Genomic DNA, 22,958 nt, shown 5'->3' with positions numbered 1-22,958 from the left:
TTCTTTCTTTCTTTCTTTCTTTCTTTCTTTCTTTCTTTCTTTCTTTCACTTTCTGATGACCATTTGTGATGACTGTCTAGCTGAGCATTTTGCCTCCCATCTATTCACTACAGATGACCTCTTGGCAACATCCATGGATCTGTCCTGACACATGCAGTTTGTCCCTCCCAAACTGAGCATAAACCAAACAACTGCTTAGATGGATTTTTCCTGCCACTGAGTTGACTCACTGTTCAACTGAATTGCCCATATGGACAAATGGGATAACAGATGTGCTTTGAGGAGTATGAGATGCCTCAGAAGCATAAAGAGGTAAAATGAATCTTGATATAAAAATATACAATTTAGACAAACTGGTTTCCAAAATGCAACAAAGTTATAGATTCCAGCTATGTTTGCTCTTCTTATAAAATCTATTATTATTATTTGCCACAAAACCCAAATAGTCGAAAACTAACTTTAACCACTAACTCTGATAAGCTTCTGAGAAATTTACATAAACTGTTAGGATACGCTCTGGAATGACTTTGTTCTCAACTCACTTTACTGCAGATATAAATAGCCTGCGGAATGCATCTTTTTCATTAGCGAATTCTTCCTGACAAACCAAATAGTCTAAAGATATCTTTTGACTTCATATATAATATTAGAGAAGTAGACACTACATTCTGGTCTCCAGGAACTTCAGCTTGAATGAACTCTACCTCTCTTATTCAGCTCCCCTCTTTCAGCTGCAATATTAGTCACAAAAGGCGTGATGGGTAAATATTTCAATATTAGTTTTATAATGTAAAAGTGAGTAAGAATTCATGGGACTGAAAGATGACTGTCCAGGAACAGATCTACAGCAAGCTGCCTTGGTTAACGAGGAGAAGCAGACTGAGAGCTTCTTACATTTCATGACCAGAGAGACAGAGAGACACAGAAAGAAGAGAGAGAGAGAAAGAATAGAGAGAGAAGGTGTTGGTCTCTTGCCAGCTGCAAAGCATGGTCTGGGGTACAGAGCCATCCGCAGGAGCAGCAAATAGAAATGGTTCACTCTAAGGACCCAGAGTCTGGTAACAAGGTATATACTTTTCGTCGATCTAGGAATCCAAGTTTTGAAGTGCATTTCCATTGCAGAACTGGTTCATGATAAAAGAAGAACCATGAAAATACATTCATTTGGATTAGAAAATGCCCGAGTTAGGTGTCGCCACTGTATTCCTAATCCCCAATGGCTCCGTATTTCCCACTTCTTCCTTAACCTACAAAGCTCTTTCCTCCCTCTCCCTCGTCAGTTCTAATCGCACTTGAGACATGAGCTCAAGTGCCATCTTCTCCAAGCAACTTCCCTGAACGCTTCCTCAACCCTCACTGACTCCTTTCTCTTCTGGAAGCCTTGATAGCATTCATGTTCTGGGAAGCCCAATCTCCTAGCTTAGACAAGCCACCCATGTGTCATGTGTTTTAGTCTTGTCTCCCTAGCTAGACCTTCAGAGTCCTGAGAGCAAGAGTCATGATTTGCTGGTTCTGAGAAGCCACGTACCCAGGTAGTTCGGGAGAGTTCACATCTAGGCGAGCTGGCTGGTGGCCAGCGGGGGGCTCCAATGTACACTGCTCCCTCAGAATCACCCATCGTCCCCCAGAAAGCACGTCAGGGCACAGGGTCCAATGGTTCACGTGCCCCGCCCAGCCCTCTGTGGAATAATCCAGCTCGTAGAATTTTTGCACAATGGGATGGGAAAAGGGAAAAAATGAAATCCCAGGAAAATCTGCAGAAAAAGGAAAGCCTCTTTTGCTATGTCCCACCTAATCGAGATTAAGATATTTCCTGTTTTTAAGTCTGAGCTTTCAGAAGTTTCCCATAAGAACACACCACAGGCTGACTTATGACACATGCTTCAGTGTTAGCAGTACTCATCTCTCAGACGGAAAATTGTTAGTGATCGTGAATTCATGACGGAAACCTCGACTCCAAAATTGCCTACTGGGAAGAAATGTGTCCACAGGAGCGAGAAAGGCCGTCGTGTTAGCACATGTCGAAACATCACACGCTAAAGGGAGTTTAAGAGAAATGCAGCAGAGGAGACACACACACACACACACACACACACACACACACACAATGTCGAAATAATGAGAGGTTTTACTATTACCTGTCCCAACTACAGAAACACAAGACTTCCTTCTGAGGAATATGCCCAATCGGGACATACCCACATTACTACGCCTGAGAGCTTTATCCAGGGAGTGGGATGGACAGTAGACTAATGAAGCCTCCCTGCTTTAATACAACAAACATTTATGCAAGCACCTGCTGTGTCCAAGTAAGCGTGTGCATGTGTGTGTGCAATCATGCACGTAAGAGGGCAAACGAGCTGCAGGAGGGGGAGAAAGGACAGAGAGAGAGAGAAGCACAGAGGGTGAAAACTTGTGGTTGGCATGTACCTAATCCCCTGAGAAGCAATCCCGAGGACAGAAATGGAGAGCAGACCTATATATAAATGGCTTATCACCCAAGGAATCAGGAGTCTTTCAATATGCTTTCACCTTGAGCTTCCTCCGCCTCGTTCCACAGGGACGCAATGTATGTAAGTAGAAAGGGCAGCACGGGACGAGGCACCTTGTCCTGTATTCAAGACAGAATTAATGCCCACTGCTCCTTGGTGGAGTCCACCTCGTGGGGAAAACAGGACCGAGACAGTGGGTCTAGTTCAGCCATTCTAAATCCTGGTAGCAAGCTGAGGGCTAGCCTTCCAGACTTGGGAGAATCTAAGCCTCCCCAGCAAGGTCGAGTCTGTTACCTCCATCGCTGCAGGTCCTGGAGTCCGAGGCCAGGCTGTCAGTGGAACCCGTGGTGAAGCCGACGTGGACGCCTCTGCAGGGAGGGCTGAGGCTCTCTGCGGAGCCCTGGCTCACTTTTTCCAAATCAGAGCTACTCTTGTTCATCTTTAAAAGATGCCTGGAAGAGGCAAGAACACACAGTAAAAGCAATTAGTTTGGTTTCCATTCAAAAACCAGGCCGATGGATCATGAGCCTACTATGCTCCTGAAGCCTGATAATACCAGCAAGCTTTGAAAAAATGATTCTGGGAAGGGAGAACACGGACCCTTTTGGAACTTTATGCACATGAATGGTAGGAGATTTCTCCAGTGTAGTTAGGAGGAGTGAGTCTATGAAATTGAGACAAATGCCAAAATCATGATTTGGGAGGAACTGCCATCGTATTCTTGACCCCGTCTACCAAAACATTTATGTCACCTACTGTACGGTGTATAACATCTCTACAGAGAAAAAAACCGAACACGATCACACAAATCAATGTCTGGAGATATACTGAGATTGGATAGTTTGTGCAAGATCACAGGATAAGCGAATTGCAAATTGGGATTAACGACGTGGGATTTCTTTCTGCCTGGTGCTCTCCTGACATAGCTTCAAAGGGTCTAGTTTGTTCCTTGGAATCAAGGAAAACTTTATATCAATGTAACCAGACCTCTAGTGCGATCCTCAGAAACATGTTAACATAACCTTTCTTCCTGAAGTGCAGAATCTGCCCTTAGGCTTTCTACGAAATCTTTTGTTGCATCTCTAAAGACACCGTGACCAACAAATCAGGGACAGGAACACCAAGTCCAAGAAAAAAATTACTTGTCTCGGAGAAAACACTGCCATTATCAGATAGAGCGGTGTACCTTATTGATTTCTCCTTCCCCCTTTTCCAAGGACTACATGAATATTCACTCTGACCTGACATTTTCCTCACAAAGTGAGGCAGGCCACAATCAATCCGGCTCCTTCCCTGTAGGTGGTAACCCAGATTTGTCTGAACTGGTATTTCCTGATGACATTCCTGTTCCCACTCCGGCAGATCTATATCTCGATATCTGCTGCAGGAAATATACAATGCAGTATTGATTTGGCATCAGAACCGCCTTATTTCATGCACATGACCTTACAGTCAAGAATTTATCGATTGTTCTTTGTGCTCAACATCGCCAAGCCCTGAATTAGTCTTCACAGTCACTGGGATCCCTTGCTTATTACCAGAAAGTTTAGAGAAAGTCTGTTAGCCACCATGAAAATACTCGCCAGGAACATGTCCTTCTCCACACCTCCAATTCTTAGAGCCACAGTAAAAACCTTTTTAAAGCTGTCAAGTGTAGTTGTTTTGCTTTTGTGGGTTTTTTTAGTGTTTATTTTTGAGATACAGAGAGACAGAGAAACAGAGCATGAGCTGGGGAGGAGAAGAGAGAGAGGGAGACCCAGAATCGGAAGCAGGCCCCAGGCTCCGAGCTGTCAGCACAGAGCCTGACGCGGGGCTCAAACCCACAAACCACGAGCTCATGACCTGGGCCGCAGTCAGACGCTTAACCATCTGAGCCACCCAGGCGCCCCTGTCAAGTGTAGTTGTGACAGTGATGGCAAAGGTTGCAACTAATAATATTGCTTACATTTTAATGTCACTGTAGGGATCTGGGAAATATCAGATCTTTAGGAAGTGCTGTGCCAGTAGATTATCTTTATTTTACCCTCTGGCAAAATAAAATCATAGAAAAGTTTTGTAAATTATTTCTATTCTCATCAAATCTCAATAATGACTTTTGCAGATGATGCCTAGATACAAAGTTGTGAGTAATGACAACTCCTCGGTCTAAGAGTGAAGCCAAGTAGGCGGCAACACAACTACCCTGCTCCCCTCCAAAATGGCCTCTGGAGTCCCTCGGTTCTCAGGCCCAGAGAATTGCCAAGGGAGAAATTCCAGCACCAGAGCTGCTGAGCTGGCAAAGCTCCCCATTCTACAAACTTAGAAAAACACTGAATGAAATGTATATAAAGAGATAAAACTAAAAAATAAATAAATGTGTGAGTACACACACACACACACACACACACACACACACACACACACACAGTTATTTATAGCAAAGCACCGAGAGGAAGAAAAATGCTGGGGTGCCAGATCAAAGAGGGAACTCAATACCAGAACAGTGCAAGGGACACTTCAACAAAGTGCGTTTGCTGTAGGTTCTGGAAGATGCTCTTTATGAGGTTAAGGAAGTGTATTTCTCTTCCAAGTTATCTAAAGTTTTATATTCTAAATCATTTACAGTTATCAGATTTTAGCAAATGCTTTTTCTACATGTATAAAAAAGGCATACTGTTTCCCTCCTTTATTCTGTTAATGTGATGATTTACATTAACAGCTCTTCTTAAATGAACCCACGCTTGCACACTTTGTATAAACTTATTTTAGTACACATTGCTGGATTCTTTTTACAAATATTTCACTTAGGATTTTTACACTTACATTCAAATGTGAGGTTAGCTCATAATTTTTCTTTCCTATACTGTTCTTAACTAGTACAAAAGTATAAAGGTTAGCTTAGAATCATAAAATGAATTGGGTAACTGTTTCTTTCTCTCAATCACCTTGCGTAGTTTATAGAAGATAGGGATTGTGTGCTCCTTGAAAGATTACTGAAACTTGCCTGTAAAACCATCTAGACCTGGTTGCACTCTAAGTGGGTCAGTACATATGTGTTTCTGATAAACTTGCAATCATGTTTTGAGGACAGAGATCCAAGAAGCAGATCCATGTACAGGAACTTGCTGTGTGCAAATGTAGTGTTGTATCAGTGATTGAAGAACAAACATGTCAGTTCATGGTACTTATACACTAGCTATTTGTAACAGGCCAAAACCCAAGATTTAAAATCTGTTAGAAGAAAAAGTTTATGACCTTGGGATAGGAAGGATCTGTTAAATGAAAATTTTTAAAAAGTAGAAACCATAAAGGAAAAGATAGATCAACTTGATTCTTTAAAATGTAAAGCTCCTGGGGCTCCTGGGTGGCTCAGTTGGTTAAGCCGCTGACTTCAGCTCAGGTCAAGATCTTGCACTTGTGAGTTCAAGCCCCGCGTCAGGCTCTGTGGTGACAGCTTGGAGCCTGGAGCCTGCTTCAGATTCTGTGTCTCCTTCTCTCTCTGCCCCTCTGCCTCTCACGCTCTCTCTCTGTCTCTCTCAAAAATAAATAAACATTAAAAAAATTTTTTTTTTTAAAAGATTAAAAAAAAAACGTACAGCTCCTGGGGAGCCTGGGTGGCTCAGTAGGGTAAGCATCCAAATCTTGATTTTGGCTCAGGTCATAATCTCATAGTTGTGGGATCAAGCCCCAGATAGGGCTTTGTGCTGAGCATGGAGGCTGCTTGCGATTCTCTCTCCCTCTCTCAGCCCCTCTCCCCCTCTCTCAAGAGAAATAATTAAATAAAAATAAACATTAAAACGTAAAAATCCTCTCTGATAAAATAAAGACACCATAAAAGGAAAAAAGCCAAACCTGGGACTGGTACCCATTTGTACCCAAATGTACACACATTTGCAATCTATATAACTAATAAAGTATTGGTATTCAGAATGTTAAAAAAAAATCAACAAATGATGTTATTTAAAAAAGGGCAATGGGTATGCACAGGTAATTCACAAAAGAAAAAATATGAAAGATCAATTGACATATGAAAAGATGATCAACTGTAATCAGATTATAAATACATAAAATGAGATTCCATTTCACATCTATCAGATCAGTCTGGCAATATCAGGTTTTGTCAAGGATGTGGGAAAATGAGAACTTTCTCGCACTGTGTGGGACTGTAGATTGGTGTGTACACACATACACACACACACACATACACACTTTGGATATATATCTTTGAACAATGTTATTTAAATCACTAGTAGTGAATGAATGGCTAAGTCAATTTAGTGAGTCACGGCACCTTACCAGCAGTTTATTTTAACGAAATATGCTATATGACCAGAAAATATGAACATGTTATAGTAAGGATTTTTGGAATGTTTTGTGAAACTTTTGTTTCAGGTGTGTGCTTGTTGGAGCATGATAAAGGCTAAAAACCGTTGCTCCAGAAAAGGAGTCAACAAACATTTCCTTAAAGGGCCAGATGGTAGATATTTTAGGCTTATGGATCATACGATCTCTGTTACAACTACTCAACTCTGCTGTTGAAGCAGGAAGGCAGTCATAGACTTCGTGTAAGTAAATGGGCATGCTTTCCAATAAAACTTTATTCACAGACACAGATGACCACACTGTGGATGGTAGATGCCTAACTCCTGATCTAGACCAGTCTTGTCCAATAAAATTACAACACAAGTCATATATATAATTTTAAACTTTTCAGTAGCCAAATTATAGGTGAAATTATTTTAACGATATATTTAAGAAGATATATAAAAAATATTGTCATCTTAATATGTAATGGGGATAAAAATCATTAATGAGATATTTTACTTCTTTTTTTTTCAGTCTAAGTCTTCAAAATCTGGTGTGTATTTTACACTTACAGCACAGTGCAATTTAGACTAGCTGCTTTTTAAGCTGTTGGCTACTGTACTGTACATTGCTGATCTAGAGAAACTCACACACGGACAAGGTTATCCTCGATGTTACTAACAGCAAGAACGGAATCATAAAACAGTCCAGTGTCCATCAATAAAGGAATGGATACATTGTGGTATAGTCTTAAAATGAAAGATGAGAAAGCATTCAAAAATAAATGAACTTGATTTTGAGGTACTGATATTGAAGTGATCCTTAAATGTTAATGTTAAAAGTAGCTTGCTGCAAAGCAAAACCACAATGAGATGGTCATCTGACACCAGTCAGAATGGCTAGCATCAAAAAGACAAGAAATAACTGTCGGCAAGGCTGTGTAGAGAAAGGAACCATCTTGCACTGTTGGTAGGAATGCTAACTGGTGTAGCCACTGTGGAAACCAGTATGGAGGTTCCTCAAAAAATTAAAAATAGGAAAACCATATGACCCAGCAATTTCTGGGTATTTACCTAAAAAAAGAATACTAATTTGAAAAGATACAAGCACCCCTATGTTTACTGCAGCACATTTACAATAGCCAACATATGGAAGCAATCCAAGTGTCCAATGATAGATGAGCAGATAAAGGAATAAGGAACAGGTGTATATACACACCATAGAATATTACTCTGTCATAAAAAAGAATGATAACTTGCCTTCTGTAACAACATGGATGTACCTAGGGGGGTATTATGCTAAGTGAAACTAGAGAAAGACAAATACCATATGAGTCCACTTATATGTGGGATCTAAAAAGCAAAGTAAACAAACAAACAAAAGAAATAGACTCATAAATGCAGAGAACAAAAAAAGTGATTGCCAGAAGGGAAGGAAGTGGTGAGGGGGTGGGGGGTGGACGGTTGAAAGAGGTGAAGGGGATCAAGAGGTTCAAACTTCCAGTTATAAAATAAATACGTCACAGGGATGAAAAGTACAGCATAGGGAATATGGTTGATCATATTGTAATAACTTTGTACGGTGACAGACGGTAACTACACATGGTGAACGTTTCATAATGTACGTAATTGTTGAATCGCTATGTTTATAAACCTAAAACTTAATATTGTATGTCAATTATGCTTCAATGAAAGAAATTTCTGCAAAAAACAACAAAAAAAAGTAGCTTGCAAAAGGCCTCGGGTACAACGTGATGCCATTTAAATACATTTTAAAAGTACGTGATGCTATAATTTTTTTTAATCGTATATAGAGAGTAAAATGTAGAGTAATACTCCTCAAGTTCAAGAAAGTGAACACTCTGGGTAACAACGGGAGACTGAAACAAAAACTGGATACAAAGTGATCTTCCGCTGTGCCTGTGATGTTTTATTTTTCTAAAATGGCAAAATGTTAATAATGCTTGAAAAATCTTTGGAGGACACATAGGAAAGTTATTGTTTGAACTTCACTGTGTGCTTGAAATATTCGATAAATTGAAAATGAGCATTTCTAGGAGGAAAGGAAGTCCCTAGGACCTGCATGAGCCCAGGTCAGCTTTCTTGTTCACCTGCTGCTGACTGTCTGAAAAGGCAAGGAACAGGAAGGATGACCCAGCAGGCCCCACAGCAGGACAGGCAGATTCAGTGAAGGTTAGTTGTACCCCAGAACAGCCTTACGGGTAGAAAAAGTTACTTCTCAGACTGAACCATTCTTCTGAGACTTCAGAAATTAGTACTTCCAAATCTAGTCACAGTGAGGGGGAAGTCACAGTCTTGAACTCACCAAGTGAAGGCAGATGAAATAAGATTATTCTTTGGTTGCAGGGTAAACCTTCTGCAGTGTGCACGTGTGTGTGTTGCATGTGCGTGTGTGCATGCGTGCATGCGTGTGTGTGTGTGTGTGTGTGTGTGTGTGTAGAGAAGTGGGGAGCTTCCAAAAGTAGACCTCGGTAAATCTAAATATCTAAGCACAAGTGGGATTTTCAGGTTTCTGGGAATGGCTTCTGGGAATATTACTACTGTTTCTCTACTAAAAAGGCTTAAGAAGTACAGGCTCCCTCCAGCTCACAAAAACTCAGCAGGCATTTGAAATGCTCTGGTGTAAATGGGGAAGGAAAGGGGTAACCCTTTCTCTTACTAGCGAAATCTTGGGACTGATGACTCATTTCTATGAATTGCATCAAAACATCCTGGAAGCCTGTGTCACCTGCCTTCTTAAAAGAATTGCCACTTCAGTGAGGGAATAAGCAAAACTACATCAGATTTCAAAATGAAAGGGAGGCTTGCCATCAAAGCGGAGACTGGCAATCAAGTTGTTTCTGTGTGTCCTATGTATGCAACAGATTTCTCAAGGATCCCTGGAAAAGGCTTAATATTCTGAAGGTGACTATTCTGAGCCCTACTGGATTGCTCTATCAGACATAAGGCCAAATGACCACAGTCAACAATGCACAAGACTCTACTGATTGTTTTTAAAGGCACTTTCCCCTCGTTAATGATAGTTTGTCTTTCAGAAAACGGGTGCAAACCACCTATAAGATGAAATCTGATGTCATGTGATTTAAGGAAGTGGCTTCAACGGGCCGAAACCACACACTCCAGTCTTTCCTCTCTGGGTGGTAAATAACATTCTTATCAGCTGCAGGGCGAGCGCGGTCCGCACAGATGTCTTTGCCCGCGCAGTGTGATAAACGATTTGTTCTTGCTCAGACTTCCTTTCCTGCCTCCCGTTGATTAGACACAGTCACAGGAGAGTTGGATGAAATACACGGCCGGTGGCACAGTGTCCTTAGAGAATGAGCCCTGCAGCTGCTGCCCGGTGTTTTCAGAATGGCTTTTCCCCCCATTGTCCTCAGAGAATCCAGCCCTGCCAGGGTTTTCTCCGTACCGTATTGGTAGAAAGCTGGAAAAAAAAATCATCCGGGCGGAAGAGCCATCTGCCAGACTTCCTCATTCATAGGAACCAGTCTCATCTAAAAATACCCCCGAGCTTTTAGGACGTCCGAAATCCTTAACGGATGCCGGGCCCTTTACAACGTAGTAGAGACTGCGTCCCCAACTCTGCATGGCCACTAGGCTCCTCATAGGACAGCACAGTTCAAAGTGTGACTGCGGCAAAGGCTCGCTGTCACTGCCCTCACTTGTGTTCAGTTCACCTGCATTTGGGGGAAGAGTTCTCTGCCTCTGGGGCAGAAGCTGGGAAAACCCAAGTAACACCAGCGTGCAGTTTTAGACCGGGTCTCCAGACCCTGGTCCACAAGCACCAAGTCCTCGGATGGGTCACATTCACTGCCAAGTCTGGTGATGACTCGGGGAAGACCCGTGAGCTAGCTCTGAAAGCACGAACAGGGTAGAAGATTCGATACACATTTTTTTTTTAATTGCCAAGAAGAAGTGAAAACAGACGAGTTTTAGATGCAAATAAGTCAAGTCATGCCCAGATAAAAGAATGAGAACCTCTTACCATCCTAGACTCTGGCCTGTGCTGCCGTCCTCATCGGCATGGCCTCCCAGAGCCCTGGGACAGGCTGGGCCAGTGACTGCGGGGTCCCATGGAGCAGCCCTGAGGAGGAGGGCCAGCTTCGGCAGTGGGTGGCAGATCGCCTCGTCAGCCTGCTGTGAATTCGCTGCTCAGAGCTCTCCTTTCCCCTCAGTTCCTCTCTGACTTTTCTATAAAATGCACTTCCTGCTAAAGCACAGGAAAGTGGGGACGGCGCTGCCTCTGACCTGAAGCTTTCAATCTCCAATTGTCTTGTTGGGCTCCAAGTTTGAGGCAATTCAAATGCACTCTGAAACACGGCAAGCTTCACCCCACTTATTCTCTACTATTTAGCCACATCCTAAGGTCAAAATCATTGAATGATTCAAGCTGAAACACTGGGTTTGCTCAGTAAATAAGAGCACCTTATTTTACTTCTCTTATGCCTGTATCATCCGCAGTGTGCCCCCTGTCCTGTCTATCCTGAATACCATTCCCAAGGTTTTCCAGAAATAAATTTTGACTGCCTACTCATGGTGAGCACTGTGTTAGGTGTTAGAGATACAACAGTGAGTAGAGGTGATGCCATCCCTGCTTCAACAAACCTACAACCGGGAGATAAATATTTACCAAGCTCCTCTAAGACAGTATGTAGGGGGTTCAATCCAAACCTTCAGAATAGATCTGCAGCCTTGGGGTTGAGCATCCTGACTCAAAATCTTTCTAAAATACTGCTCCCATAATGATGGCTGACCCTGATGAGCCCTACACAGAGCTCTTGTAAGTATTCGTAACCCGGGACACCCCATTAGATCTCAGGTCCTCTGTGGTAACTGAAACACACACCCCAGATATTCTTTGCCAATCTCAATTTCAAATATTCCTCCCCCCCCCCCATACACACACATACATACACACACACTGTTTATATATTAGAACATCTGACTGGACTCCTTGTTTGAAAAAAAAAATTACCATTTTGATTAATATACTACTACTTTCCCTCCTAAATCCTTTGCTCTGATTGGGCTAGTCTCCCATTGTCCCCAAAGCACTCTACATTAACTGTCCCCTCCCCACCCTGGCTCTGGGGAAACCACCGACTCTCCCTTTCAAAGCTTTACATTCCTCAAGACCCAGCATCAGTATCACTTACCTACAAATCCCTCCCAAACCACTGCAGTCTTTTCTGGCTCTTCTGCTTCTGCTGGACCTCACACCCAACTGAATCTGATTCACATCACTGGGCATTAGGTTATAATCCTGGTTAGATTATTCTAATTGTTTCATGTGAAATGGGCTTGTTACCACACCCAAATTATAAACTGTTTGAGGAGTTGTATCATAGTCAGAATATACTGGAACCCAGAGGAATTATTAAGTAGTTCTTGATTAAGTTTATCTGCCTCTGTTTCAGTAACTCGGTAGCATCTGGGAGGAAAAAAGTTTCCTTTTAGAAAAGAATTACACTTGTCCAGCAAAACTTGCAAAAGGCAGGAACACTGTGCGAGCACCCCTCCATAAAGCTGGATTCGACAGCTGAAACTTTCTCATATTTACAAAATACAACAGTCCCCAAATATCCTGAATTTTCACAAATCTTGTAGTTAAAAAAATTTTTTTCTCCAAGAGATGGGATGAGAAAGGCAGATAACTATGCCAGAAAGTTTGTATTGTTTTTATCGTTGATTCTCTTTGATGAAGATGTGAAAGGGGTTATTTTCCAAGTATCTATGAGCCACCTGCAAGGGCTAATAAGTCCAGTCCCCTCTGGGGGCACGTTTCCCCACAGATTTATTAGCGTGTATAAAGATAGGAAATCAGTTTCATTTTCGGTCAGGTGACCTCAATGTTCCCCATGGTGCAGGCCTGTTCATTTGCATCTACAGTTAATGCACTAGTGACTTCCACAGTCCACAAGCTGAAACACCCTTTGGTTCAGTGGAAAACCATTTAAAAATAGGAATAAAGCCATATTTATTTTTAAAGATAGGGACGTATACACACACACACAGGAACACACACATTTAGGTCAGTAGTTGGTTTTAGGGAAGGATAAAAATGCTTAAATTGGTCAAACGGAAATTTGCAGGCATTTGCCCTGACTATATGCAGACATACTTTGGCATGGAGAGATACAAATATTTTTAAAAGATGACCTTTCAGGTCTCAGGAAAAAAAAAATTTCCTTAATCTGCAGCCCCCGTCTGCGGGGTAATTTTTATGTACTTTCCTAGAGAAGCTCTGGGCTGCCAGGTGAAGGAGTGAAGAAGGCAGAGGTTTGGAGGTACCTGGCGTGGGAAGCTGAGGCTAAGGGCAGACGAGGAGCCGCTAAGGGGCAGACTAGGAGAGACCCCGTCACCAGTGCGCTACACTTTCATCTCCAATATGATCATCTAAGAACAGAGGCCTCACGTCCCGGCCTGGAAAGTCAAGGAGGACGGTCTTCCATCCGTTCACACAGGGGCAGAAAGGAAGAGATGAAAAGATGAGTAATGAGTGGACCACCAAGCAGCTGCAATCCACAGAGGGGCACCGCCCGCTACCCGCCCCACCTACAGGCCAGCGCAGCGTGGGAGGACCCTCAGGAGCCATTGGGAAGAGCAGCCACGCAGGCATTTGCATAACTTTCCCGATGGGTTTCAGAGTCACCTAGGAAGGCCTCCGATGTGGTGGTTAAGACCGTGAACACACGGGCTCTGCTGCCGGGTTTGGATCCCGGCTCCACTGCTTCCGGGCTGGGTGCCTTGGAAAGGGCACCTGATCTCTCTGTGCTTCAGCCTCTCATCTATCCCATCCATCCTAAAGGGGGTAACAATAATACTTATCTCATGGGGCTGTTAGGAAGTGTCAATGAGTTAATACTTACTAAGTGGTAAAAACAGCACCAGATACACAGAGGGTGTTACTTATACAGAAAGATGAATGGATGGGATGGGGAGACAGACAGAGACAGACACACAGGGAGACTCTGCCGTCTCCAGTAAACTGGGGGGTTCTAACTGGAGAGATGAGGAAAACAGCGATGGGTGGCGGATGTCACTCTCGTTACCTCTACTTTCGTTGTGGTTCCATCGGGATGAGGCTCCGAAGGCATGCATTATTCTAAAATAAGTAGGAAGAACTTCTCTTTCTATCAACCAGACCTCAGTTTGAATGTTCGTATTCACGACCTTGGTAATTTGTAGTGTAGCCCCAGGCTCAGGGGCTGACAAAGCCCACATCTGACCAGGTTGCTGAGCTCCATTATACACGAATTTAGCAATGCAAGAACTTCTTTTGTTACATTAGCCTGCCTCCCACCTGCAAAACAGAACCTCCCAGGATTCCTTCCCTGTTCACAGCCCCTCTCCGTCCCCACTGGCGGACTCTGGTGGTTGAGTAAACCATAGTAGTAGCGAATTCTTACTCACCCACTTGGGAATTACTGTTCTACTCCTGACCTATTCCTGTTGGAATCCAGCCACCAATATGATCTGTGCCTGACCAGAATCTTCCTGTTTGTAGATGACTGGTTTTGGCAACCACGCTTTCAGAATTCTCTTTTCCTCTTTCTCTTGACTCAGCAAATGCTCCAGATCCACTTGGTCGACCCAGTTTCTGAGCCCAACTATTGGCTTAAGACCTCTGTGTGTATTTAAATTAGACTTTGGTCCTACCCTGCTGGCTTGGGAGAGTCAGACTATTTGCAACAAAGCCCCTACATGATCTGCTTCTCCACACCCCACTCCGGCCCAGTCTGTTGCCCAAAAAGGATGAGGTTCCTTTCCCACTCCCAGGTCACTTCTTCAGCCCCGTTAGCTGCTTCTCAACAGCTCCATCAGCCTGGCCTCCGTCCTGGCTGGCACCTCCCGAACCTAAGTAAGGATTGTGGTCACCCAATTCCACCATGGTGGTAGGGTTTCCCTACCCCACTGATTCTCACCAGGTGGGTGTCCTACCATTCAACTCAATTCTGACACGAGCTAACCCGGAGACAGCATCAGATTCTGCAGGTTAAGGGCTCAGGCCCGCTACACAGCCCAGGAAAATCACAGGTTCACGATGCCACCTGTGCTCCTGACCAACAGGCTGTAGATCAGAGGTTCCAACAATCTCTTCCGTGGGTCCGATTCATTTGCTAGAGCAGCTCACAGAACTCAGAGGAACATTTCACTAACAGAAGGTAACCCGGGAGCAGCCAGACAGAAGAGACGCATAGGACAAGGTATCGAGAACGGGCACGGAGCCTCCGTGACCTCTGCCGGTGCACCACTCTGCCCACATCTCCACAGGTTCACCAACCTTGTAACTCTCCAAACGCCATCCTTTCGGGGTCTAATGGAAGCCTCGCTACATTGGCACGGTGGATCAAATCACTGGCCACAGAAGATGGAGTCAACCTCCAGCCCCTCACGCCTCCCCAGGGGCTAGGGGGTGGGACTGAAAGTTCTAACCCTGTAATCACCCGGCTGATTTCCTGGCAACCAGCCCCCATCCTTAGGTGGGTCCAAAAGTCACCTCATTAACATAATAAAACACACCTTTATGGCTCCTAGGAAACTCTCGGAGTCGGGCGAGTTTTAGGAGCTCTGTACTAGAAACAGGAACGGAGACCAAAGATTTATTTCTTATTACAAATCAGGACATCACACTAGGTAACGACAATCATCTGCCATCTTCACTCCTGCACCGGTCGGTTGGCCAGTGCTTCTCCAGGAAAGCGCTTAACCGTGCAGCCTGGGGCCACAATTGATTCACGTTCCCTGCCTTCAGCTAGCTCTGGGGGCTTCCTGGGAATCCTTGCACTTGACCTCCCATTCTCCAAAGCAGCTATGACAAGCTCTTCCAAACATTCATTTTTCTTTATATTCTTTGTTGCCATCCTTATCTCTGGCAAATAAGTTCTCTCTCTCTCTCTCTCTCTCTCTCTCATGACTCAGTCTTTCTTATGTTCCTGTTTACTTCAAGTGTAGAGAGGTGAGATCATCGTATGCTTCGATTAATGAAACACCTTCACATTGATCTGTGTTATTTTAGTTTTTCCCTTCATCCCCATCTTTACACTAATTCTCCACTTTCCCAATTTCCCACTTGCAGGGACTCACTGGGTTTCCTTGGATATATACCCTTGGATTTATGTTTTTAAAAGATATGGGGTTACTTTACATGTTTTCAATTTATATTCATTACATTGTGTTACAGATCTTGTTCTGCCTCTCTGTTATTTCACTCGATACTAGTTCAAGGTTCATCCATGTTTCTGATTATACATCCAGCCCACAGCTTCTGACTGCTGTTAAGTATTTCATTTCACAATCATGACATTTTACTCTTCTGTTTTCCTAGAAAGGAATATGTGGGCTTGTACCAACCACCTGCCACTGTGAAGGATGTTGTAATGACCTTCATCATATACGTTCCCTTATTGACCTATGCGTTTCTCTGAGGCCTAACACTGAAGAATGAAGATTGCAGGGGCGGAATGTATACTTAATTTGACTCAATAATTCATACTAGGTCCACCTATACCAAGTCCTCAATATTTAGTGACTAAATGACTGTCAAGACCAAGAAAACTTCAGACTCTGAACAGTGAGGAGTCTCTTTCATTACGTTTCTCTGCTTTTATAAGAAATTTGGACCAGAACTGAAAGTAGAAAAGAAGTAGGGTCAAGGAGCTGGATTTAGGATTCACCGGTAGAGGCGATTTCTGTTTCAGGTTTTGGAGAGGACGTGAATATACAAAAGACACTTTGAGAGATTTGATGGGAGGTCACCAAGTAAACGTAACAGATCAGTGAATATTCTTATCCCAGTTCTCTTGTTTTCTTGTACTTCCTCCTCAAGAGACATGCTCTGTCCCCACATTGAACATCTCTATGAAACAGATAATCTAACTCATCACCAGCCAAGAAGACTCAGAAAATTATATGTTCTATGTGTATGAAAACGATGGTTTTGTTGTTTATCTCCCAAATTTAAATTTATATTATAGCACTAAATTTTCATTTTCAAACTATCCCTCTAAAAGATTTGACATACTTCCTGCCCCTACTCCCTCACTCACCTGTTGAGGGCATAGAAAAGAAAACCATTGCTACAAACAAAAGAGGGTAAGGCTAAGTGAACACACATTATTTAATGGGTAAAAGACATAACGCTAACTCTTATTTACTCAAATACAGATCTCCAAAAAGGTTAACATTCATGGAATATTCATAACCGCTCATCCAGAGACTACAAAACATTTTGACACTAACAGTGTGAACTTTGAGGCTGTAATCAAAGAGACAACCACCGTCTGCCAACGTCTGCTTAGGACAGCTTGGGTTGTACAGAACACAGATCCTCTCCCAGGTATGGAACTCTTAAATTAGTGTAGGGAGTAGTTATTGACCACCAATGATTTTACATTATAGATTTTAGATTCTAAATCTTAGATTCCAAACCTGGATTGATAAATATCCAGCACAGGCATCTACACCCCCACTGGCATCACCTGCAGACAGTACTAGTACTAACTGATCAAGGGGAGCCTTCCCACAGGTCACCCTGTTTTCCACGTGGAGCTCCCAGGCTGCTACTCCAATTGATTGGAACTGGTGTGGAGGATGCAACCTAATGGCCCTCATGGTTCAAAAACATTCCTTCGTAAAACCTTCCTTTTGATCTGCACATATTAATAAGAATTATCTTTAAGTGCATCCCCACTGTGACTCGTTTTAAAATTCCAAAGACTTCCTCCCTTTTTTCCAGATCTTCAAGGTCCTTTTACTTACTGATATGTCAATTTATCCCAACTGTTCTTGCATTTATCCAAGGTAGCTGTATTCATTTTGACTGCCATTTGGAGCTCTCTGAAGAGCAAGACCCATTCTGAAGGGCTTTCTGCAACCCAGGAACATACATGGTAACAATGCCAATTAACCTCCTAGGTTGTAGACTTCAGATAAGTTTTTATAGCAGATGCATAAATGGGCATGAAGTGGCTGAAAAACAGCAAACAAGGAAGTCAGCGGATCATCTGACAGTGATGGATACTGGAGAGTAAGATGAGTAAAAAGGGAAGGAGTTTTCAAAGCACTCTAGAATCTGGAAGTTCCCCTTCTGCCCCCTGCCCCCATGGAGAACAGCTGTGTCTGTGAGTCAGCCTGTTCGAGAAGCACAGAGAATAAGCCATCCAAGGCATTAGACAACAGCTACACAAAGCAGGCAGCTTTACAAAGTTGTATGGAAACAGCATGAGCACCTTAACAGCCAGCATCTTTAGGGATGTGTCCCAAAGTCAATATAAAGCAAGAATGAGCAATTCTAGTACAGAGGATGAAGACTGATCTTAAACTCTGAAAGTTATCAGCTGCAGAAAGGGCCACTGAGTATTCTTTGCAGTTGGTTTATCAACCCTGATAAAAGGAAGTCCTTTCGTGAGCAGACCAATGATCTCAAAATAACAACAAATTACTCGCACCACAAATCGTGATCATTTCTCACCAACTGGTGAGTTCTACACCCAAAAAGTAGGCAGGCAAATTTACAAAAAAGTCCCTCTGATCACTTGATGGACAAAGGGGGCTCGATCATATGCCCCACACTTGTGTTTTCCAACCCACCTCAGAAAGCATAAAAAATATATTCCCAAGAGAAGTGAAGCCACACTTAGAATTTCTTGAGACTCACTGCTGGGGAAAAAAGTCCTTAGGTGATTACTACCTGAAAGGAACATTTTTGTGGAAAGAGGAGAGGGCTGGTTCCACACACCTGCTCAGCTTTAAAAAAAAAAAAAAAAAAAAAAAAAAAAAGGGCAGCAGAGTATGAGTCCAGTTGCAAAACTGAAATGTATAATCATTAGAGGGAAATTAATCCATGAAAGGATGCATTGTGCCTATATGGTGTTTGCCCACCTTGAAGCATTAATAATTATTAACTTCAGCTTCTTTTACTCAAGATTACAATGTTCTACTGAGCAAGGCTAGGCACAGAATTCTAGTGGGCTGTCCAGTGAAAAATCAGGCTAAGATCTGTAGTTCGCTCTGCCTTTTTTCCCCCAATTCGATAATCCTTTATTGAATACCTACTATGTCCCAGGCACTGTGCTACAAGGTAGCCTATGGGAAAGTCAAAGAAAAATGTATGAAACATGGTGCTTGCACTCCTAGGAGTTTACAATTTCTTGAGGAGATACAAATATGGATCCAATGTAATGCAGTGCAAGACAATACTGTGTTAATTACCAAAACAGAGGCATGAACAGAGTACTGGGGCAATCCAGAAACCTGGGTTTCAGAAAGATACTGATACAAGTGTTTAAAGCTACTTGTTTCTTTCTCAAGCACAGTGCTTTTGGAGAAACTGAAATAAACAGGGCACGGTCTCTGCCTCCAATTTAACCAGTATTTCTTGAGCATCCATTATGTGCCAGGCACCACACAGGATATTGTGTTATTACTGATGGCTAAGCATGCTCATGACCTTCAAGGAGCATCTTCCCCAACCCTGACTTTTCAAAAATAAGTGGTTGTCTATATACCTGTACTAAGCTTGGTCTTGGATCGAGTCAAAAGACACTTAAAGAAAGGACTATTCTTTCATTCCTCTTGGACGCCAAGCTGAGCTTACCTCTGTGTTACTCAACAGAATGAGAATGTGCTGAGAATCCAGTTGCTAGGATGACCAGTCTCATCAAAGGAAACCAAAGAAGAGGGAGAACCCTTGGTGGTCATGTTACACACCTGCTGATTCGATGTATACCAACTCAACCCTTAGGGGCCTTAAAGAGCAGAACCCCAGTGACTGACTTTTAGCACCTTAGAACATAATAGAAAGTAGGCGGTTAGTAGATATCTGATGAATTAAAGAACCACGAATCCCTAGCCTTAGCCATGAATGTATGCTTAAAACTGGAGAAAACCTCCAAAATATTTGATATAGACTACTGCTCAACTCAGTAATTTTTTTAAATTACAGAAGAGAAATCTAGGAATCAATGTTAATGGTCCCCGGTCCAGACAGCATCATTAGATATCCAGTGATTTTAGGTTCTATCCACAAACTCACGGGAAGAAGCCGACTATTAATTTGCCCCTGGTCGGGAGCAGAATCTAACCTTAACCTTGCATTGTGGATGTGTTTTGTTCTGTTTGCCAAAATTGGTGAGTATATGTGCAGGCAGTTTCTCTCCCTGAAGTATCCCCAGTATTCATTCTTTCCTGGTCCACGTTGACCTCCAGCCGACTTATCTCAGCTTTGTCAAAAAGGCTAAACACAGAGAAGATTCTCAAGGCACATACAGTGTTTTCTAATACAAACTGTGATTTTCAAAATGCCACACAGAAAAGCCATCAGGACTATGGGATTTCCTAGTAAATAGTTGCCATCCCACCGTAATCCACTATAGCAGAAAGTATTGCAGGAATAAAGCATCTGGAGCTTTACGCAGATTATAGATGGAGTCTGGAGATAAATACCAATCCCGGCCATGGTACTCATATACTGAGAGTCCATGTTACCAAGAGACCACACAATGAAGTCATTTTGCTCCCTCTGGTTAGCCAAGTGGCCACTTCTGTGGACAGAAAAGTGCTCCATCCATGACCCCGTCATCACCTGTCTGCTGAGAAGAATGTGGGAGGGAGAGGGGGGAGTCACGCGTGAACAAAGGCCCGAGGACAGACTCCGTCTCTGCCCTCCGGAACCCACCGCCCCGCCCCCCAGAGGAGGGGGAGAATGCAGTCAAGTAGCGGGTTAAAATTACAATCAGCATGAGTGATAACTTCAAAAGTAAACTTCTCTCACTTTTTCGGAGAAATGTTTTACTTTCAATTAGTCTCACCTAGGGCCAGACCTTTGGACACTAAAACCATATAAACCTTGTCTGAGTTCTTATTCCCTTGCTGGGCTCCAACTCCTCCTCTCAGTTCAGGCCTCTCATCCTAATTTGGGGTTTCTCCGTGAAATTCCCGTCTGCCCTAATCAGATGATCCTCCCTCAACTGACCTTGTCACTCAAAAGCCATATGTCATTTAAAACCAGGTTTGCAACTGCGAAGAAATAAAAGGCAGAAATAAATTTGATTCTTCTGCATCTTAATTATTTCCCCCAGGCACTGCTATTCTCATTAAACTGCCTTAAGTCTTGAACATGACATTTAAACTAAGAAGTTTAATGAGAATAGCTGTAATGTCATGTAGGACAAAGGTTCTCAATGCCCATGTCCTATGGTGGGAGCCCTTTAGAGGTGTTGAAGTGCACCTAGTTTTCCTCCCAGTAATTGAGGTACAGTCTGGGTCCGTGGGTACCTGCTGTTGCCAAGGCAACCACCTGCACATCTGGGCTCACCTACTTAGACTGACAGACCTCACTGACTCTCTGGAATGATTTAGTGCCCCAGTTTAGGGCAGAGTTCAAAGGTGAAGATTGACAGGTACTTCTGGTTAGCAGACAAACCTGTGAGAAATAAGTCCTACATGACATTACAGCAAGAGTTTTCTCCAGAACCCTAATGGGAGTTTACGGAGGACAATATCTCAGACAGACAGATAAGCTACGGCCAAACATCCAAAATAAGACCACAGGAAAGTCAGGTCATTCTCAACATCTTCCCCCCCCACCCCCCCAAGCCACAATTTTGTAAAATAGGACCACAGGCAAACCAGAAAATGATTGTGTTCTTCCAGAATAGTCCAAGAAAGCAGAAGGAACTAAGTAAACGTAAGTGAAAAGTAACACTGTCCTGCATGAAACAACTCCTTTCTCTAGAGGGTCGAGTGTACTTAATACACCTCATGAGATTCGTTCTCTTTACTTGAAAGTGAGGCTGATTCTTAGAAATAGGACCTATTAGCAAATGGCCCATGGAAAGAAATTAAGTTAACCTTGAAGATCAAAGACCTTCTAACATCTTCCATCTTGGAAATTGACATCAGCCTAACATAGTTACCACTGTGCTACTGGTATTGGTCCTGCATCAACTGTGGGCTGTATTCTCATTAATGGTCCAATTTGCCATCACCCTGACCTGCTAGATTTGAAGACTGGGGGTTTCTGGCACCCTCCTCAGAAGGATTTGGAAGTACTGAGTTCCAGAATTAAAAATCAGCTTATGGTCCCAAGCCTGTCCTCTTATCTCCTCATGAGGGAGACGTGATGACTCAAGACATGTCAGTAATGATTAAAAAATCTTCCCCAAATGAAAATATATACGAGTTTGTTTTATTTTAAATAGTACCAGATGCTCTTTTTTCTGGGCTCCCTTAAGCCAAATTTATTTCCCAGACTTTTTTTTCCTAAAAGCCCTTAAACTAACAACTTTTTTTGTTTGTTTTTTGTTTTTAAGAGCTGGAACCCAGGACCTCTGAGATTCCCACCTGGTTTGAGCTATGTATAATCCAATGGTTTTATCCTATAAACTGGGCCAAAAACCTCAGATCTCAACCCAGATGCTAATGCAAACCCTGAGTTATGTTGCTATGGTGACTGGATGCCTCCAAGCCCTTAATTCTTACATGAGAAAGGTTTACTTTCTTCTCTGAGGAATGAGGGGGTGTTCAGGTGGGTGCCTGGGATTGGGCCAGAAGTTTCCTATAGGGTGTGGGTGTCCCTGCCACAGTCAAGAGCTCCAGGTGGCTTTTGCCTACATAACTATACCCTCTACTGGATTCTGTTCATCTCATTTGAGTCTTTCAGCAACAGGGTGTTATAAAAGTATTGTTATTACTATCCAATTTTAGGGAGGCTCAGTCATGGCAAGTGGCGTGCTCAAGATCACTCAGCCCATAGATAAGACAGATGCATTATAAACTTGATTTTCTGATCAAGTTCAAAGCCCATGCTTCTCACTAACCAACCCAGGCCGGAGGCAGACAGATGTCTTGTTCACTTCCTACACCTGCTAAAGCGCCCTATGTATTTAGGAGCAGGTACAGCTGTGTAATCTTGGCAGGTGACTTCAGCTCCTTCTATCTCTGTTTTGTCATCTGTAAATTGGGGATGGTAATTCCTATCTCCTAGGCTGTTCTGAGGATCAAATGAGTTAATATGTCTAATTCCCTTACATCCAGGCCTGGTCCATAGTAAGTACCATATAAACGGGAGCTATTCTTAGCTGCTGGATCCCTTATTCACTCAGGAAGTTAAAACTATAGCCAAAGAGAGTCTGCAATCACCTGAGGATGTCTATACCAC

The 22,958-nt window shown here is 42.9% G+C and overlaps 1 protein-coding gene across 3 annotated transcripts in view; it reads right to left on the bottom strand.

Annotated features, from left to right (window-relative positions):
* Window positions 1-22,958, bottom strand: part of PRAG1 (PEAK1 related, kinase-activating pseudokinase 1) — a 52,892-nt gene that overhangs the window by 19,622 nt on the left and 10,312 nt on the right. For all 3 annotated transcript variants that reach the window (XM_049631670.1, XM_049631671.1, XM_049631672.1), the window contains one exon: window positions 2,787-2,944. In XM_049631670.1, the coding sequence (XP_049487627.1) occupies window positions 2,787-2,944 (158 nt within the window). The remainder of the gene's footprint in view (window positions 1-2,786; window positions 2,945-22,958) is intronic.

This window comes from Panthera uncia, chromosome B1 (assembly GCF_023721935.1).
Source record: "Panthera uncia isolate 11264 chromosome B1, Puncia_PCG_1.0, whole genome shotgun sequence".
In the NCBI taxonomy this organism is placed as follows: domain Eukaryota; kingdom Metazoa; phylum Chordata; class Mammalia; order Carnivora; family Felidae; genus Panthera; species Panthera uncia.
Note: the sequence above shows the minus strand (reverse complement) of the source record. Positions and strands in the feature narration are given on the sequence as shown.